At 43.0% G+C, this 16,090-nt stretch overlaps 1 protein-coding gene across 8 annotated transcripts in view; it reads right to left on the bottom strand.

Moving 5' to 3' along the window:
- The window catches only part of LOC146647574 (disco-interacting protein 2 homolog C), a 195,635-nt gene that overhangs the window by 16,054 nt on the left and 163,491 nt on the right, over nucleotides 1–16,090 (bottom strand). For 5 of the 8 annotated variants that reach the window (XM_085388739.1, XM_085388742.1, XM_085388745.1 and 2 more), the window contains 8 exons: nucleotides 15,938–16,052; nucleotides 14,719–14,858; nucleotides 13,998–14,134; nucleotides 13,710–13,918; nucleotides 13,354–13,468; nucleotides 11,340–11,541; nucleotides 10,450–10,559; nucleotides 557–637 (listed from right to left, as the gene is read on the bottom strand). In XM_085388739.1, the coding sequence (XP_085244865.1) occupies nucleotides 557–637; nucleotides 10,450–10,559; nucleotides 11,340–11,541; nucleotides 13,354–13,468; nucleotides 13,710–13,918; nucleotides 13,998–14,134; nucleotides 14,719–14,858; nucleotides 15,938–16,052 (1,109 nt within the window). The remainder of the gene's footprint in view (nucleotides 1–556; nucleotides 638–10,449; nucleotides 10,560–11,339; nucleotides 11,542–13,353; nucleotides 13,469–13,709; nucleotides 13,919–13,997; nucleotides 14,135–14,718; nucleotides 14,859–15,937; nucleotides 16,053–16,090) is intronic. The other 3 variants (XM_085388741.1, XM_085388743.1, XM_085388746.1) reach the window with 1 other exon arrangement.

Raw genomic sequence — 16,090 nt, 5'->3', positions numbered from 1 at the left:
TCACATTTTCCGTTGCAGCATCTCAGCGGTGAACAGCTGTAAACAACCCGGCGGATCCTATTGCCATTATGCAAACTAACAGTGGTGAACACCTCCCAGCCCGGATTCTTTTTCTTCAGCCAACACAGAGCAGAAAGAAAGACCTGCATCTTCTTTTCATTTCTGCCTCCCTTTAAAAGCACACGCACTGCTTCAAACAGCCCAACTGATTCCTGTTAAAGCTCCTTCCCATGTAATACATACACGTCACCTATACTTCAGCTCCTTAAGTCATTTTCTAGATTATTTAGGAGTTCTATATCATAACATATGATTTATATCACGCTTTAAAGCAAACCTTTGAGGCAAAAAAACAGAATAATGTAGATTTAATATTTTAAAGCTTTAAAATATTATTATTTAAACAAACTATGAAGCTCTGTCTGCCAAGACTGAGAAAGATAAGCCATTTCTGAACACCCCTGCTGACCTTATCATACTATTTTTGGTAAGATTCTATAAAATCAATATCATCTCATACAGTGTGAGTGTGTGTGTGTGTACTGTGAGGACTCACCCTGGAGTTGAGGAGTGTGTACAGGACGTGGTCTGGAGTGGTCTGGGCTCTCCATTGTAACACCTCAGACAGGAAGAGGAACTAAAAGACACAATCAGTAAAAACAATGAGATTATAAATTGTAACCATAAATAATAACCATGAAATATCCAGCAGAGCAGCACTCGACATTCTTTCTGAATTTTCAATCTGAGAAATGGATTGAAGGAATCATTCTAGTCTCTTTGAAACCCAAAAACATAACAAAAACAGTGTACGCTCAGATCATCTGTGCTGAAGGTGACCGGGGTCGGGCTGGAGACGTGCGGGATGCTAGCAGAAGTATCGGAGCTGCTGCTGCAGCAGAGAACCACCTCTGATGGTCCTTGGTGGAAACGACTGGACAGAGACACCGGGATGGCAGGGATGGAAGCACCCGGGTCTCGCAGCTGTTTCAGTTCATTTCAAGTAAATGCAAATCCCAACAACAGTGTGAAGGTGCAGACCTACAACATTAGAGGGAAAACCCCTCCAATCACACAATCCTCTACTAGCAAGCACCAATCACAGCAGGAAGGAAAACCTCCACATGGCCTGTCCTCAGTCCCAATACGCCCCCTACTGAACATGTTTGGTACATACTTCATCAGAGGCAGCCAAACTAACGACCACTGCATAACTGTGAGTTGCATTTATTCAGGAATGGAGAGCAGCTCCGGTTAACAGCAATAACAACAGATGCCATGTGCAACCCAACATGACATGTGCGGTCCAGGTTTAGACAGACGACTGCTTGCATCACTTGTATTAAACATCTGTCATACACATATATTATAGTGTCAGTCTATCAAGTTGTTACATATGTTAGAGGTCTGGCAAATGCATGTTTTTTTATTAATGGAAACTCACTGCATGTCTTTTTTTAAGACAATATTTAATTTACTAGAAACTCTGAATGCACCCCAGTGACCCCAGACCTGCAGCTGGAAGGACCGATGCTTTAAAAATGCAACAGAGTTCAAAAAGGTTTTTGAATCAAATTGAGTGAACGTACAAGTGGCATACAAACAGCCAAAGTCAGCTGCAAAACTGTCTAAATCTCAGCTCGTGAACAGGTGATCAGCTGACTTGAACATCTTAAAATGTGCATGAAGATGCCCGTGAATAAAACGGGAGATTGGAAGAACTTTTCTCAGTTATCACCACCAGTAAATTCTTTAAATGGCAGCATTTTTACAGCTAAAATATCACCACAGTTTATCACGCGAGCACATTTTCTTAGAAACGAGCCCTGTGACGGCAACCAATAATGGCAAAAACTCTGCTCCCAATATGTTTTACAGCGTTGGAGCTCTGCTGAGACGCAGACCGAATGCTGATGAAGTATCCTGATAAAATGAGATCTTGGCAGCTCAGTGACTCGACAGCGTGCGGGGAAATTAAGGTGATGCACTTAATTTGTCAGAGAAATACGGAGGAAGGAGGGCGATGTTAGTGGAAAGGCAACAAGATCTTCATTCTTCACAAAAACAGAGACAAAAAGCGAGCGTGATGGAAATTACAGCTGGGAGGAGAGAACGCCTCGAGACAGGGCGAGTTTGTTTCTGGGCTCATGAATTTTTCAAGATTTGCTGCTGGAGTGAAAGTCATGCCTGTTGAGCTTTGCTCTGCCAGAGAACATCACTTTATATGTGTGTGTCTGTGTGTGTGTTCATGCTGCCAGACGCTTTGGTGACAGATGAGAATTTGGCTTTCAGACTCTTAATCCTTCGACCGTAAAACAAATGAACCTCTGCACCGCACCGTGTCCGTCACATCTGGGAAGAGGCCGGGTGCGCTTGATTTGTACTGCAAATTTCACCGACTGGGACCAGCTACACAACACTGAATTACACTGCTACAGAAGCTTTAATGGTATGTAAACTGTTGCTCCTGCAGCTGCAGAAGAGGAGACGAGGTTTTTTCCTCATCGACAGAGCCCACGGAGGTTTGCTCGTGGACACTTTTTCAGCTGTGAGGAAAGAATACGGCACGCACTGAAATAAAGGAGAAGCATTCTGGTCAGATTTCAGAGACCCTGAAATCCAAATCCCAGATGAGCCCCACTCTGTTCACACCCTGAATACAAAATAGATCAGCCACATTTGATATTTATTAGGACCAGTGAATTAAAAGTAACACATATTTTGCTCTCTGGAGACTCTAGTGATGAACCTGCTGACTCAGAGAGAGACAGACAGTTGAAGGAAGATGTTTTTTTAAAGCCTAATCAGGTGCTGATTGGAGCAGATGATTATTGATTGAAACTAACCCGAGCGGACAATCCAGAGGAGGTAACAGCTACTAACCTGCTGTACGGGCTGTGTGTTTACCTTCTCGTACCCACAGGATCTCTCCCACCTTTCTGCTTAGCAAATGAGGATAATCATTACAAAGTCTGAATAATCTTTAATTATAACTTCAAAGCTGTGCGCCACCTCAAAGAAAAGCACTTCATTATAACGCTGTATATCAGTAATTAGGACATCTTTAATAATGCCAGCAACCTTTATGATAGCAACAACGTTTTTAAAAATGTAATAATTTGTAGCAAAACTTCAGAATGTGGTAACAATGAGTTCTGTCTCAGCCCCCCCATCATCCATATGTGACTGAGACTAGGGCTGTTCGATATAACGATATATATCGGATGACGATATAAAAACGTCCATCGTTTCATTTTACGCTATCGTTTGTTTCGTGCTGTCGCAAAATAAACTGTTTACGGCAATATTTTTTCATCGTTTTGATGGTCACTGTAGTGGCTATATTCATTTCTTAAAGTTCTCTCTTTCTCTTATATTTAATATAACCACACTACAGACGGACAAGCGCCTGTTTTTATGCGTTGTCGTTAGCAACAACGACGGTAACACCTTCGCGTGTCCGCTTGTTTATGTTCCACATAAACCTTTCACAATAAAGCTCAAGATCCTGTTGAGACTTTTCAAAATAAACTGAATCACGTGAAAGAGCAGATTATTTACGGATGAGAAGTAAAAAAGAGCCGCCAGGTGCTAAAAAATAAACCTTAGACTCAAACGTTAGAACAGGCTTTTCCCCGCAGCACACCGTGTAATAAATACTCACAAAGAAAACAGCGGCCGTTACAACTTATGTCTAAAGATGTATAGTTTCATGCATCGGTTAAAACACTCGACTCCAGCTACATGACGCGCAGCTGGAAACACTTCCCTCAAGTCGAGCTGCCCGAGATTCACAGAGTTTACAGAAAATGTTACATTTTTGTGATTTATATCGTTATCAGGACGATAGATGTCTTATATCGGGATATGAGATTTTGGTCATATCAGCCCTAACAGACTCATTGTTACCACATTCACATGTCAGGCCTGATCCTGGCACAAGACACGTCAACACCTCACACAATGAACATTCTCAGATTTCGAAGTGTACATTTCCAGATTTTATTTATATAATGTATATCATTCACTCACTGTATATAATGTTCTGTCTCTTTTTGCACAGTCGAGGAGCGTATCAGGACACATTTCCCTGCGTGTTGTACTTGTATAACTATGAATGTGACAACGAATCCTGAATCTTGAAGTTGACAAATGGAAATGTTACAAATTTGAATCACCATCTTAACAGTTCTGGTGTCCACAGACAAAACAATATTTTAACTCGTGATTTTTGTGTCCAGCCATTATTTCCTGATTATTATAGTCCAAAAATAAATAAATTAATAAAACAATCCTGATAACAGTTATTCGCCCATCAATTCTCTTCTGCTTGGCCAATTCAGGGAGGTGGAGGCTGGAGCCTCTTCCACCTGTGAGAGGTGGGGTGTTTTCAGCTTGTCACAGGGCTAACACAGAGACCATTCACAACCACATTCACACCTATGGCCGTTTTAAAATCACCAGTTAACCTAACCCCACTAACTGCATGTCTTTTGACTGTGGGAGGAAGCCGGATTACCCGGGGGGACACGGGGAGAACATGCAAACCACACGGAAAGGCCAGATGTGCATCAAACCCAGTGCCGCCGCGCTGCCCATCTATTAGAATATCTATAGAATCTATAGATATATGAAAAAATAGCAACAGCACTATCAACTAACAGACGCTCACTTTGAGTTCAGGTTTGGTCTCCACCGACTCCTGAAGGCGTCTGTCCTCTGATGAACCTCAGAGATAAACCTCGGTGGGTTTATCTCAGCGTGTCTGCTCGAGCAGAGGTTGTTAAAGCAAATCCGCAGACATAAATATGATGAATCCTTTCGAATAACAGTAAAATGTATCTCGTGTGTGAAAGTAAAATCCATGTGTGTGATTAATGCTGCTTTCTTGTGGTTTTTAATGTAAGCTGTGAGCAGATTAATGCCTCACTTATCAAAACTGTTAATTTAAACGACTCTTCAAACACTGCGGTACGACCCACAGCGTTCTGCTGCTGAAACCATCGCTCAGCTCCAAGTTTCCAGTTTCGATATTATAACCCTCAGAGTCTGGCTGACGAAAGATGGCGTCATCTGCTCGCCACCAGCTTCACGCATGGCAGACCTCGAGGGGGTGCAAAGATTTAAAGGAGGTCTCTCTGCTCTGATGAAAACATCACTCAGCTGCTTGTGGGCTCAGCTCTGAGCTTTCATGAAACTTTCATAACAGCAAATTAGAGTTTGCTTCCGTTCCAGCTCCCTCATACGTTGCCATCTGCTGCGTGGTGAAATGTCCTAAACACCTTGCAGCTCCGTGGCTGCACATGTATTAATGAGGGGGATCCAAACGTTTGCTTTACACAAGCGGGCTTTGTGCTTAACCTTCAGGAGGAGGGTAAAGTTGTTTGTTGCTGTTTGTAAAAGATGCTTTGGCCTGCAGTTAAACCCGAAGCCTGGAAGAACTGGAACCTGCCTGCAGATAAAGCTCGTGTTATCTGTGAGAGAGGGGGCTGTCATGCTAAACAGCGACACAAAGAGCTTCTGTCTGCAGATACAAATCTGGTCTCGTATTGTAGCATTTTATCAGCATGTGAGCGAGGGTGCCGAATTCTCGGGCTAAAACACCGAGTTGCTCAGTTGTATCTGATGTCATTATCAGAGAGGACAATCGCTTCAATGAAACACGACACAGCAGCCACCTGGCCGGTATTACATCACTTGGATGAAGAAAACTGCTAAACCCTTCTAGTGGCATCTGTTGCACTGCGCCGACTACGAAGCTAGAAAACTGTTTGTATGGTGGTCTGAAGTGAGATATTACATTTTTCCTCTTAGGCTATGTTGAATTTAATGCCAAGGGATCATTTTGAGGTAAAGATGCAAAGACCTTCAGGCAGGATCAAAGCCTCAAACAGCCAAACAACTTTAAAACAACCCAACAACTTTGGGTTCTGTTATGTGTGATTTTATGAGGCTGTATCTTTGCACATTTACCACCAGCACGGGCATTGCTATAGACCAGGCAGTAAGACAAGGTGTTACCCTGACCACCGAACCCTAAAATCCCAAAACATCACAGGCATCTGGGGGATGTGCCAGAGAGTTTGATCCACAGGAGCCAAAGGACCTGCTGCCAGTGTCCCAGTCACACAACACAGGACACAGCCAGCGGTCCCACATCCGTTCCCTGAAGGGTAAAAGGTGTTTCACAGCACAATGTTAGGCAGGTGTTTTTAATTATGTGGCTAACATGTGCACAGTGTATGCACAGCATTCAAAACAAGCCTGTCGTAGTTTTCAATTCCACTTAAGAGCTATTATGTTTTTAAAAAATCTTTTGGCATTAGAACCTGGAAATAAAAGCTCCTTTTTGGATATTACTGAATTATGGTGACCATTGTATGTGTGAATGCTGAAATCAGCATTTGCCACAGATTTTATTCACTTTGATTGTTAGGGTCTGCAAAAAGAAGCCTGAGTTATTAGAAAAATAGAAACACTTGAAACTTGCTGATAGAATCCTTGCAAAGAAGGACACCCCCCTCCTTTTTTCCCCAGTGGCTCTAATCCTCTTCCATAAGTTACAGTTTCTTCTTTGTGTTTGTTTGTTTTTTTCATGCTGCTTTATGGAAACAGCCGTAATGAAATAATAATTTTCCATGAAGTCATGAGACAAGCAGTCCTGTCTACAGAGGCTGAGCTCATCCCAGTGTGAGCATTTAGTGCTCAGTCAACCATCGCCGGGCAAATCAACGTTATTAGAAGAGGAATGTGAGAAGACACTCGTAGTGAATCATATTTTACTCTCTATGAAGTTACACAGAAAACATTTTAATAAATACAGGAAGTTGGGGTTGTTTCACTCATCCGCACAGAGGGCCTGGTTTTCAGTGGGATGGACATGGAGGGAGGAAGTGGGGTAAAGTGGAGCGATGAATGAATGAGCGGATCAGACAACAAATGTCCCAATAAACACAATGATGATGAGGCCAAGCAGCAGCAGTAAACACAAACCCTACGTCCTGATCCTTCTCTAGAGTAAAGATGGCGTCACCCTCAGCACGCTTCAGGATTTTCACAGTAAAAACTAAAACACAAACACACTCTTCAAATTAAACCTGCCTTCAAAACATCAATCAACGCATTTAAAGCAAATATGTAACCCGTTCCTGGATTATTCTGCAGTCGAGCCGAGCCGCAGTTTGTGTCCCAGTCTGAGCGGATCATCACTGCTGGGATCATCCCAGTTTCATTTGTCATTACTTTGTGAACGGTCTTATTTTAGCAGAGTTTCCTAAGTGGCAGAACAGAAATCTGGATGTTTTAGGAACATACGGGAAACTGCTGATTTGAGATTAAATATATTTAAATTGTGAGAAGAAAAATTACAAAAAAAGTTAGAATTTGATGTGAATCAATTGTTAGTGCATAGCTTCTCAATAAGCAGCCTTAACCAACCAAGAACTCAAGGCACTAGTGTTTCTATATCTGTGGAAAACGCCTCTATGCTGGTGCTCCTCCTGCGTATGGACGCCTGTTAACTTATCTGTGGTCTTCTCGGTTTAACTTGTGCAAACGCTGTGCAACGACCGTGCAGTGAAGAAACAAAAAGAAAAGCTTGTGTTTTAATGTCGGCTTCACTTCTCCTCACCTCGACAGTCGTCGATAGGTGTCGTAACCTTTGAATACAGCTGTATCTACACACACTACAGGAGACATCTCATCTGTTTGTCGGCATCCAAACACACATGCGGCATGTTGAGAGCGAGGCTGAGGCTGCAGCAGCCTCCCAGCGCGCTGCGGTGGAGGTGGTGGTTGTTATTATTTAGGGCCTGTCTCTTTTCATCAGAGTCTACAGAGTGTGCGTTCTCTGCTGCCGGCTGCCTGACTGACAGTGTTGGGGAGTAACGGAATACATGTACCGCCGTTACGTATTTAGAATACAAAATATGAGTAACTGTATTCCGTTACAGTTACCGTTTAAAAAGGTGGTATTCAGAATACAGTTACTTTGTTGAAATAAATGGATTACACTGCGGTACTTTCCTGTTTCATTTTGTCGCGGGTCAGGACTGTTTGGGTTTTGTTTGACAGCTACGTTCTTTCGTTCCAGGCGGCAGCGTTACGGTTGCCATGGTTACAGGGCGACGCTCTCTCTCTCTCTCTGCGACTGTGTGTTTCCTGGGTGAGAGAGCGCCTTTTTGTTGTTGTTGTTGTTGTGCTAAGCTAACAGGCAGAATGCTACAAGCATAGCTCTAAAGAATGTAGCATCATGGGCAGTATAGTCCGTGTTGCAGGGAGAATGCACTGCCATACACGTTATGTGTCTGTGAGCGCGAGGAGGGAGAAAAAGGCGAGTGGAAAGGTACGAGTTGTCATCGAGGAAAAACGGGAGCTGGAAGCATGTAAATGTAATAATAACCACTGCAGCCAAGAAGAGTGCCTGACGAGCCCAGTTGTAAGTAAGCTATTAAGACTCGACTGTTCGTGTTTTCCTCCGAAAACAATAAGTTCCGTTGGAGCAGTCTTTCAACGCCTCTCTCTGTCTCTCGCAAGAAAAATTGACCCACACAACAAAGTAAAGCTATTTTTCAGCTACGAGCTGACAGGGACCCCGCCGTATTAGTCAGAGGTCCCTTTACTACAGTTCGGAGTCGCGGACCTTCAGTAATAGTAATAAATCACACAGCAATAGTACATTCACGTTGTTGTAAAAAGCACGATAATATATTAAGTAATCCAAAGTATTCAGAATACGTTACTCTCATTGAGTAACGTAACGGAATACGTTACAGAATACATTTTGGGGCATGTATTCTGTAACGGAATACATTTTAAAAGTAACCTTCCCAACACTGCTGACTGATGACATTTTCAGCACGAGAGACGAGAGGAAAATCGCTTCTGTCAGTAAGGCACACCACCTCCTGCTATTCATCACTCCTAATCTCTCCGTCTCTCTACTGTGTATTTAAATCACCTCATTTTGTCTCATCTGTGTTTTCTTTTGGTTTCCTTATTTACTTTTGTGCATGCTGCCCGCTTTCTGTTCTTGCATAATACTGAGTTTTTCTGTACAGATGCTTAAACATACCAGGCAAAAAAAAAAGATGATAAAAAAATCCCATGTTTGCTTTTTTTAAGCCCCAAAACTCATCATTCTTCTGTGGATCCACCAGGAATATAAAAATTTGGCTTTTCTTAAAAATACAATAAAATAAAAATCTAAGACAACTTAAGCGTGCCGAGTTATACTAACTAATTATTCAGTGAGAATGACTAACATGAACTTAATGTCTTATGCCAAAGGAAAACAGTTAAATGCAGTTTATATAACCTGAGTCCTTTTGTTCATGAGGACAGTTCTCCTCTCCTCCAAGAGGCTTCTTCAGTTGTTCGTGTAGAGTCCCAGGTATTTAACCACAAGTGGGGGTTTCCCTATAAGTGTGGTGCTGATGCTAAAGTTGGAAGAGAAAAACTAATTTTGCTCCTTAGCAAGGTTTTTTCTTTCCCCAACTTGCCTGATGAGTCCTAAATCTTGTCCTCTATTCAGTAATTTAAAATATTTTAAAATAATGTTTCCCACTTTTCAATGCATCCATATTGGCCCCTCCCTACCTGTGCGACTGACTCCACACTGACACTCCCACTCGCTCCCTTAGGTCTTTGTCTTCTGCTCACCGCCCCGTCTCGCCATTATGGGGAACAGAGCTCTCGGCCGCTCTGCTAGCCGGCTCCAAAGTTCACTTCTGATATAAGTAATACAGGCTCTCTTCCCTTATTCAAGTCAAGCAGAGCCAGCTCAGCCGGACGAGCCTCAGCCGTACATCTGCGCAGCGTTAAAGGAACGCTGCTTTTATTAACATCTGGGCACCGACCCGGAACACGAACACTCACACTTATTCAGCGCTGCAGGAGCCTCAGTCATGGTGGCCAACAACAGCTAAACCTTAACATTTTTGTCAGCTACGCAAACACTGGAAACCACATCACACAGCCTCAACAAAATGACTGGAATGACTGAAATAACAATCACAGCACAAGCAGAGTTAAACATTAATAGTCCCACGGGGCACTGCGAGGCTTTGCCAATGCAAAGTGTTCTGTACTTCAAAAAACAAGCCATGAATTATTAAAAGGAAACAAGTACGCACAAACACACTCCTCAGTCTGTTGGACGAAGGTAAGGATAACTCAACATAACTCAGTAAGCTTCAAAAACTAGCACAACTAAGTTAATTAGACCAATTAAATTAGGCGAGAGTTGTTTACAGTGCTTTACACGGCAGACAAGGACTCCATTAAGGTACCATTAACACTTTCTGTTGAGTGAGTTATTAATGAGAATAAGTCGTAATGGAGTAAGCCATGAAATGAAGCCAGATGCCTAATTATGTGTACTTTGTGTGTGTAATGTTTATGATGATGGCGATGATGCAGAAAACCAGCAGACCCCCCTCTCACACACACCTTCCTTGCCTGGTCATTGTCTTCGATCTGACCCAGATCCCTGCCGCTGGCCTGGGCGATCCTCTTTCCCGACACCAGATTCCCGACCATCACAGACGCAGGACCGATCTCTGGAGGAGGAGCAGGGAGACGGGGACGAGAGCTCGGTATGAACAAGAAATTGTTGCACGCAGAATCAAGCCGCCCATTCAGCAAATACAATAAACGGATTCTACATTTTTATCTGACTACAGTCAATGATAGTTAAAAAACATTACTGGTATAAATGCAAAAATACGGATTGAATTGTCACGGCAGGAAACGCACAGCTGTCAACAATGGCTGCGATGTAATCGAGCGCCGCACAGGGCCGTGACAGACCGACTGTGAGTCAGCACGCACAACATCAGGACCCTGGAAGTGGGGCGGCCAAATTGAGAAGCTGATTTTTTAAATTTGTGCTTTCTTGGAACATTTTTGTCTTCGATTCTCTTTTCTTTGTTTGGGTCGTTCCATCTAAACTCCGGTTGACACCTCTGCTTGCCTGAGCTGGAAACGGTGAACACATCCAATCACTGAAGCCAGCGTTCGGCTATTTTATCAGAAGTCACATTCACATACAGTGACATGCTGCCCATCATTTCAAGCTCAGATGAGGAGGCAGGAGGGGTAGTGATGTTTCACACTGATTTGAGTCACGCAGATTTAGTGAGTGAAACAGCTTAGAAAGCTTACTGGTTTCTTTAAAGCACTCCTTTCCCACAAAAGTAATCCTGCGTGTGTAAAAACTCCACTTAAGGACATCTAGTGTGTTTATATGTGACATCAAGTTGTTCTATAAGCTATAAGAGCCTCTATAACGAGGATCCCTTAACTGTGCTCCCACGTATTCGCTCGTCCTCGTACTGTACCTGGCTGCTTCTGCCGGGGTTTGGGCAGGTTCGTTACGCAGGTGTGCGGACACATGAGCACGTTGCAGGGGTGCAGCGCCCCCTCCAGGAAGAGCTGCTTGGTCTCGGACAGGTGGATGCCACCCAGTGGAGTCTTGGGCAGAGTGTTGGAGGGGACCAGAGCCAGGCAGTACACCCCCACCTGGTGGATACCGTCTATCGCCTGGAAGACATCGTGTTGGGAGAGGTATGCTTAGATTTATAGATGAAACAATGTATCGAAGGTAATAACTAAGATAATAAATCATATTATTATGCTGTTGCTTTGATTACTATAATATTAGTGTTTGATCGTTTTTTGCTCCATCGTTTCATCTCAGCTTCTTTTGAAATCGCTGATTGCTTCTGCAACCCGACAAACCAAATGGAAAAACACGCGGGCGGAATCTGCAGCGGTGAAGGAATAAAGAGAAATGGTTTTACTGCAGCAGTTAAAACTCCAGACGGCTTTTATAGCTTTGCCACAGTCGCCACGCTGGCTCAGAGACTGTGAGCTCAGGTTTTATCTATACAGTATGAATGCATAATATAGTATCACAAGCTGTGTGTGTGTTTATATGACTCTGGGAGTGAAGGAGGCTGTGAGAGCTGTTTTGTCACTTCAGCAAGTGGGCTGTTAAAATGTGTCTGCTGTGTTAAAGGACCAGGCTGGTTCTATTCTGCAGTTTTCCAGCTTCTGATGAAAAGACAAAAAGACAAGTTGTGTTAGATTTTTAGATTTTGAACTCCAAAATCCTACGTTGGCTCGTTTTCAAGTTATCGCATTCACAAACTTGGGTGTCCACACTACCGAACCCAGTGGGTTGACGACAATATCCCATCAGTCATTCATGGCTAATGGTAAAAACAGCTCACAGATACTTTTTGACAACAGAATTCTCAGAATTACAGGTTAAAAAGTACTCAGTAACTCTTTGAGGTTATTTAACAGAAAAAATGTTGTCATCAGACAGAAATGAGCTTCACTAAGTCGTCTAATTTTACCAGAGTCCTTCCACAAAGTTTTACAGCCTGCTCCAGAGTAAACACACATGGACACTTCTCACACATCATTGTCAGCTGAGGTTAACAGTGTACGACAGTACGTGGATATATACACTTTTAGTGGGAGTGGGTCTAGTCCGGAGTCACTTTGCTGTCTGAGTACACTCACTACAGATGAATGGTGTCCCAAGCTTTTCAAGTATATTTAAATAGGTGAATTATCTAATCAATGCTCTACCGACCATATTGTTTTTTTATTGATAATTGTTGATATTATTTAAAATCAGTATATACAATTTTTTTCTTTCTTTCTTTTACACAAACATGTAAAAGAACATAACATGCCGGTTAGCCACATGGGGTACAGATGCAGTTAGGCAGTCTAAATAAAAGGTTTGTTCTATAGCAGGGGTGGGGGAACTCCAGGCCTCGCGGGCCTGCAGGCTTTAGATGTGTCCTTGATCCAACACAGCTGATTTAAATGACTAAATTACCTCCTCAACATGTCTTGAAGTTCTCCAGAGTCCTGGTAATGAACTAATCCTTTGATTCAGGTGTGTTGACCCAGGGTGAGATGTAAGACCTGCAGGACACCGGCACTCGAGGCCTGAAGTTCCCCACCCCTGCTCTATAGCAACCACCATAGCTAGGATTATACGCTCTTCTTTTCCAAATTTGCTTCTAAATCTGTCAGAGATGACTCATTTTTAGTCGTGTCAACTCTCTCAACAGTTCTTTGTTGTACAATGGAAAACTGGCATCACAGGGATTAAGTCCTGCTAGTTTACTTCATGTTACAGTAGCTCTCTCAATAGCAACCAGTGTAAAACTGAACTGAACTGAATAAATATCCCTGCAGATGAGCCCTTTGCCACTGATACCTGATCGAGAATCATAATCATAATGGAGAGAGGTACGAGTACAGAGCCAGGCAGCCAAAATCAAACTACTGCAGCAGGAAATGACAATCCTGTCTGAAATATGAGCATACCTGCAAAACTCGACTCATCCACTGAAAGCTGTCCTCCTCAGTCGAGTCCGGCCGCTGCTCAGCCACGACCACGATCCTCTCATCATGGAGCACCGTGATGGAAAACACTGCTATCCTGCAGAACACACAGAATTAGCACATTTCATTGCATGCAGTTTAACTGCGCTCCACACAGCCAGCCACCAAAATGACCATAAAGTCCAATCAGCAGCTTATAATATTTGTGAAGGGGCGGATTTATAGTGGCGCTGCTGCGTTAATGTGTTTGAACCACATCTCCCTTTTCTAAATTAAACACAAGCTCCACAATAACGAGAAACAACCTGCTTAGAAATTAAAGCAATATTAACGCTTACCGTCCTCTGTAAACGAACTTCATGGGCTCCACAGCCAGCGCCGTAGCAACAATGTCGTCAGCATTGTGCCGACGCCCACCGACCACCATCAGACCGTCCATCTTCCCAGCAACAAAGATCAGACCTGCAGGTCCGATGAATCCCAGCAGGCCGGTCCTGGTGAAGGGGAACTCGCTGATGGGAGTGCCGTTGTTGGACACGGGAAAGACCTGCAGAGGTTTTAAAGACACGACATGTAAACAAAACGCACACAAGATAAATAAACAACCGAAGCATTCACGCTCTCACCTCGAACGTGTTCTTGGTCATACCGGCCAGGCCGTAATAGGAGGTCCCCGTGGCAACAGTACAAACGCACATCTCTCCGATCTCGTCTGTTTTACAGAGCTGGGGAACACCTTCGAGCTTCACTACACACATCAGACCTACAGGCAGAAAGACAGACGCTCTGGGTAATCCTTTCTTACTGGTTACAGTGTCGTCTTACAGCAAAGTTAAAATAAAAGTTTTAACTATTCCCAGACTTCAAATCAGGTATTTGTAAGGCAGGTATTTCCTCCTCCATCTCCCATGCACGGAGGAAATACTCCGTCTCCCATCAGGGAAAGGAAACCGTTTTCTCTTGTTGACTAATTTCGTGATTCTTACCTGCAGAATGAAGTAAGTCAGAAATAAGGACAACAGTGAGTCTCTTTTTTGACCTTAATGACCTTAACTCTACCTTTAAGGTCTTAATTAAGTGCATCAATACCAAAAACATATATAACTCCTTAAAAACAAATCCTGAAATCATGCAGTAAATAAACAAAACAAGCAAAAGTCTTGCGCAGGTTCGATAGATGTAAAAATAAAGTAAACAATCGCTCAGAGTCATGACGGCATCATGCTGAAAGCAGACTACTCTTTGGCTTTAGCGGACAAACGTAAATTATATATATACACATTAAAAAAAGTATCACAACTTCAGCAGTGCTCGGTTCAAACTCTGCTTTTTGGACATCTGTCTCACCTCCGGGCATGACGGAGCCGACGTCCTGCAGCGTGAGCACCGACAGCTTCTCCTCCGAGTCGACCCGGATCACGCCGTGACTCAGACCCTGCATGGACAGGATGCCGCGACCAGGAGGGGTGGTGCCCTCCTCCAGCGGCCTGCAGGAGGGAGAACACAACATTTATCAGAAATAAGTGTGTGTAAGAAGTAAGTAGCTACAAATTAGTTTTAGAGTCCAGACACGTCTTGGGGAAGTAAAGACAGTCCAGGGAAATAACCTGAAAATCAAAATATCATGAAAATAAATGATATATTTATGACACAACAGCATTGATGGAAACATTTCTAGAGTCAGGAGACTGTTTAAATTATGGAGGCAGTAAAAGTTATTTTGGAAAACTGACATTTTCAAAAACGGTTACATTTGGGGCCATTTTTGAAAGACTGGACCTCTTTGGAGGCTGAAGACATTTTCATAATTCAAGCACATTAATGGAAGAAGAAGAAGTTTTAGGAAGTGCAATTTAAACGTTGCAGTACTTTAACAAAGTCAAAATACTTCAGCGACGTGAGGACAGCGACACGTCTTTTTAGAAAAGAGGAAGCAACTTCAGTGTTTTTGGAAAGTTCGGGTGTTTTTAGAAAGTGTGGACAGTTTAGGGAGGAGAGCACTTACTCTGTCCCCAGTCATTATCAGGACATTTTAAGGGTAATTAAGTTTAGGCTGAAGTGAGGATTAGAGGCTAAGAACTGCTGTGTGTCAGTGAAGGTCCTCACAAATACCATATAAACATGTGTGAGTGAAGTTTAAAGGTTTTCCTCTAAACACAGAGCTCATAATCCCCCACACCCAGCGAGGAAAAGCTCTTTATTAGCACACAGAAGCAGAGATGCAAACACTCAGCCTCAAAGTGTTTTAATCAATAAAAAAATGAAGAGCCAACATGTGACTGGCAGCTGCTCTGACTGTAAATGTGGCGTTCAGATGTTAAACTACAGACTGGATGATTAAAGAGGTGGAAGTGTAAGTTTAGTGTTTTAAAACCTATGAAACTGTAAATTTAAGGTCATAAAATAGTAAAAAAGGACAGTGGAAGGAGGTTAAAGCCATTATAAAGTAGAAATATCTCGCTAAAAGTTTGTCTTTAAATGCTAGAAAGCAAATAAATTTGTACTAATTATATCTGTGTGTCTTGTGGTGAATACAGCTGAAAAGAGTGTGTGTGAGTGTGTGTACCTGCGTATAGCCACAGTCAGCGCCTCGGGGGAGCTGGCACACGGGCAGATGACCTCCGGCTTCAAACCTTTCGTCTGGAAGACGTTGAGGAAGGCGTCACAAGACGAGATCGACCCTGAGAGACAATCAAACACTTAAAGGCTTTTTGCGAAA

This window comes from Rhamphochromis longiceps, linkage group LG18, assembly GCF_057381845.1.
Source record: "Rhamphochromis longiceps isolate RC_006_pf linkage group LG18, R_longiceps_female_GT1.1, whole genome shotgun sequence".
In the NCBI taxonomy this organism is placed as follows: domain Eukaryota; kingdom Metazoa; phylum Chordata; class Actinopteri; order Cichliformes; family Cichlidae; genus Rhamphochromis; species Rhamphochromis longiceps.
Note: the sequence above shows the minus strand (reverse complement) of the source record. Positions and strands in the feature narration are given on the sequence as shown.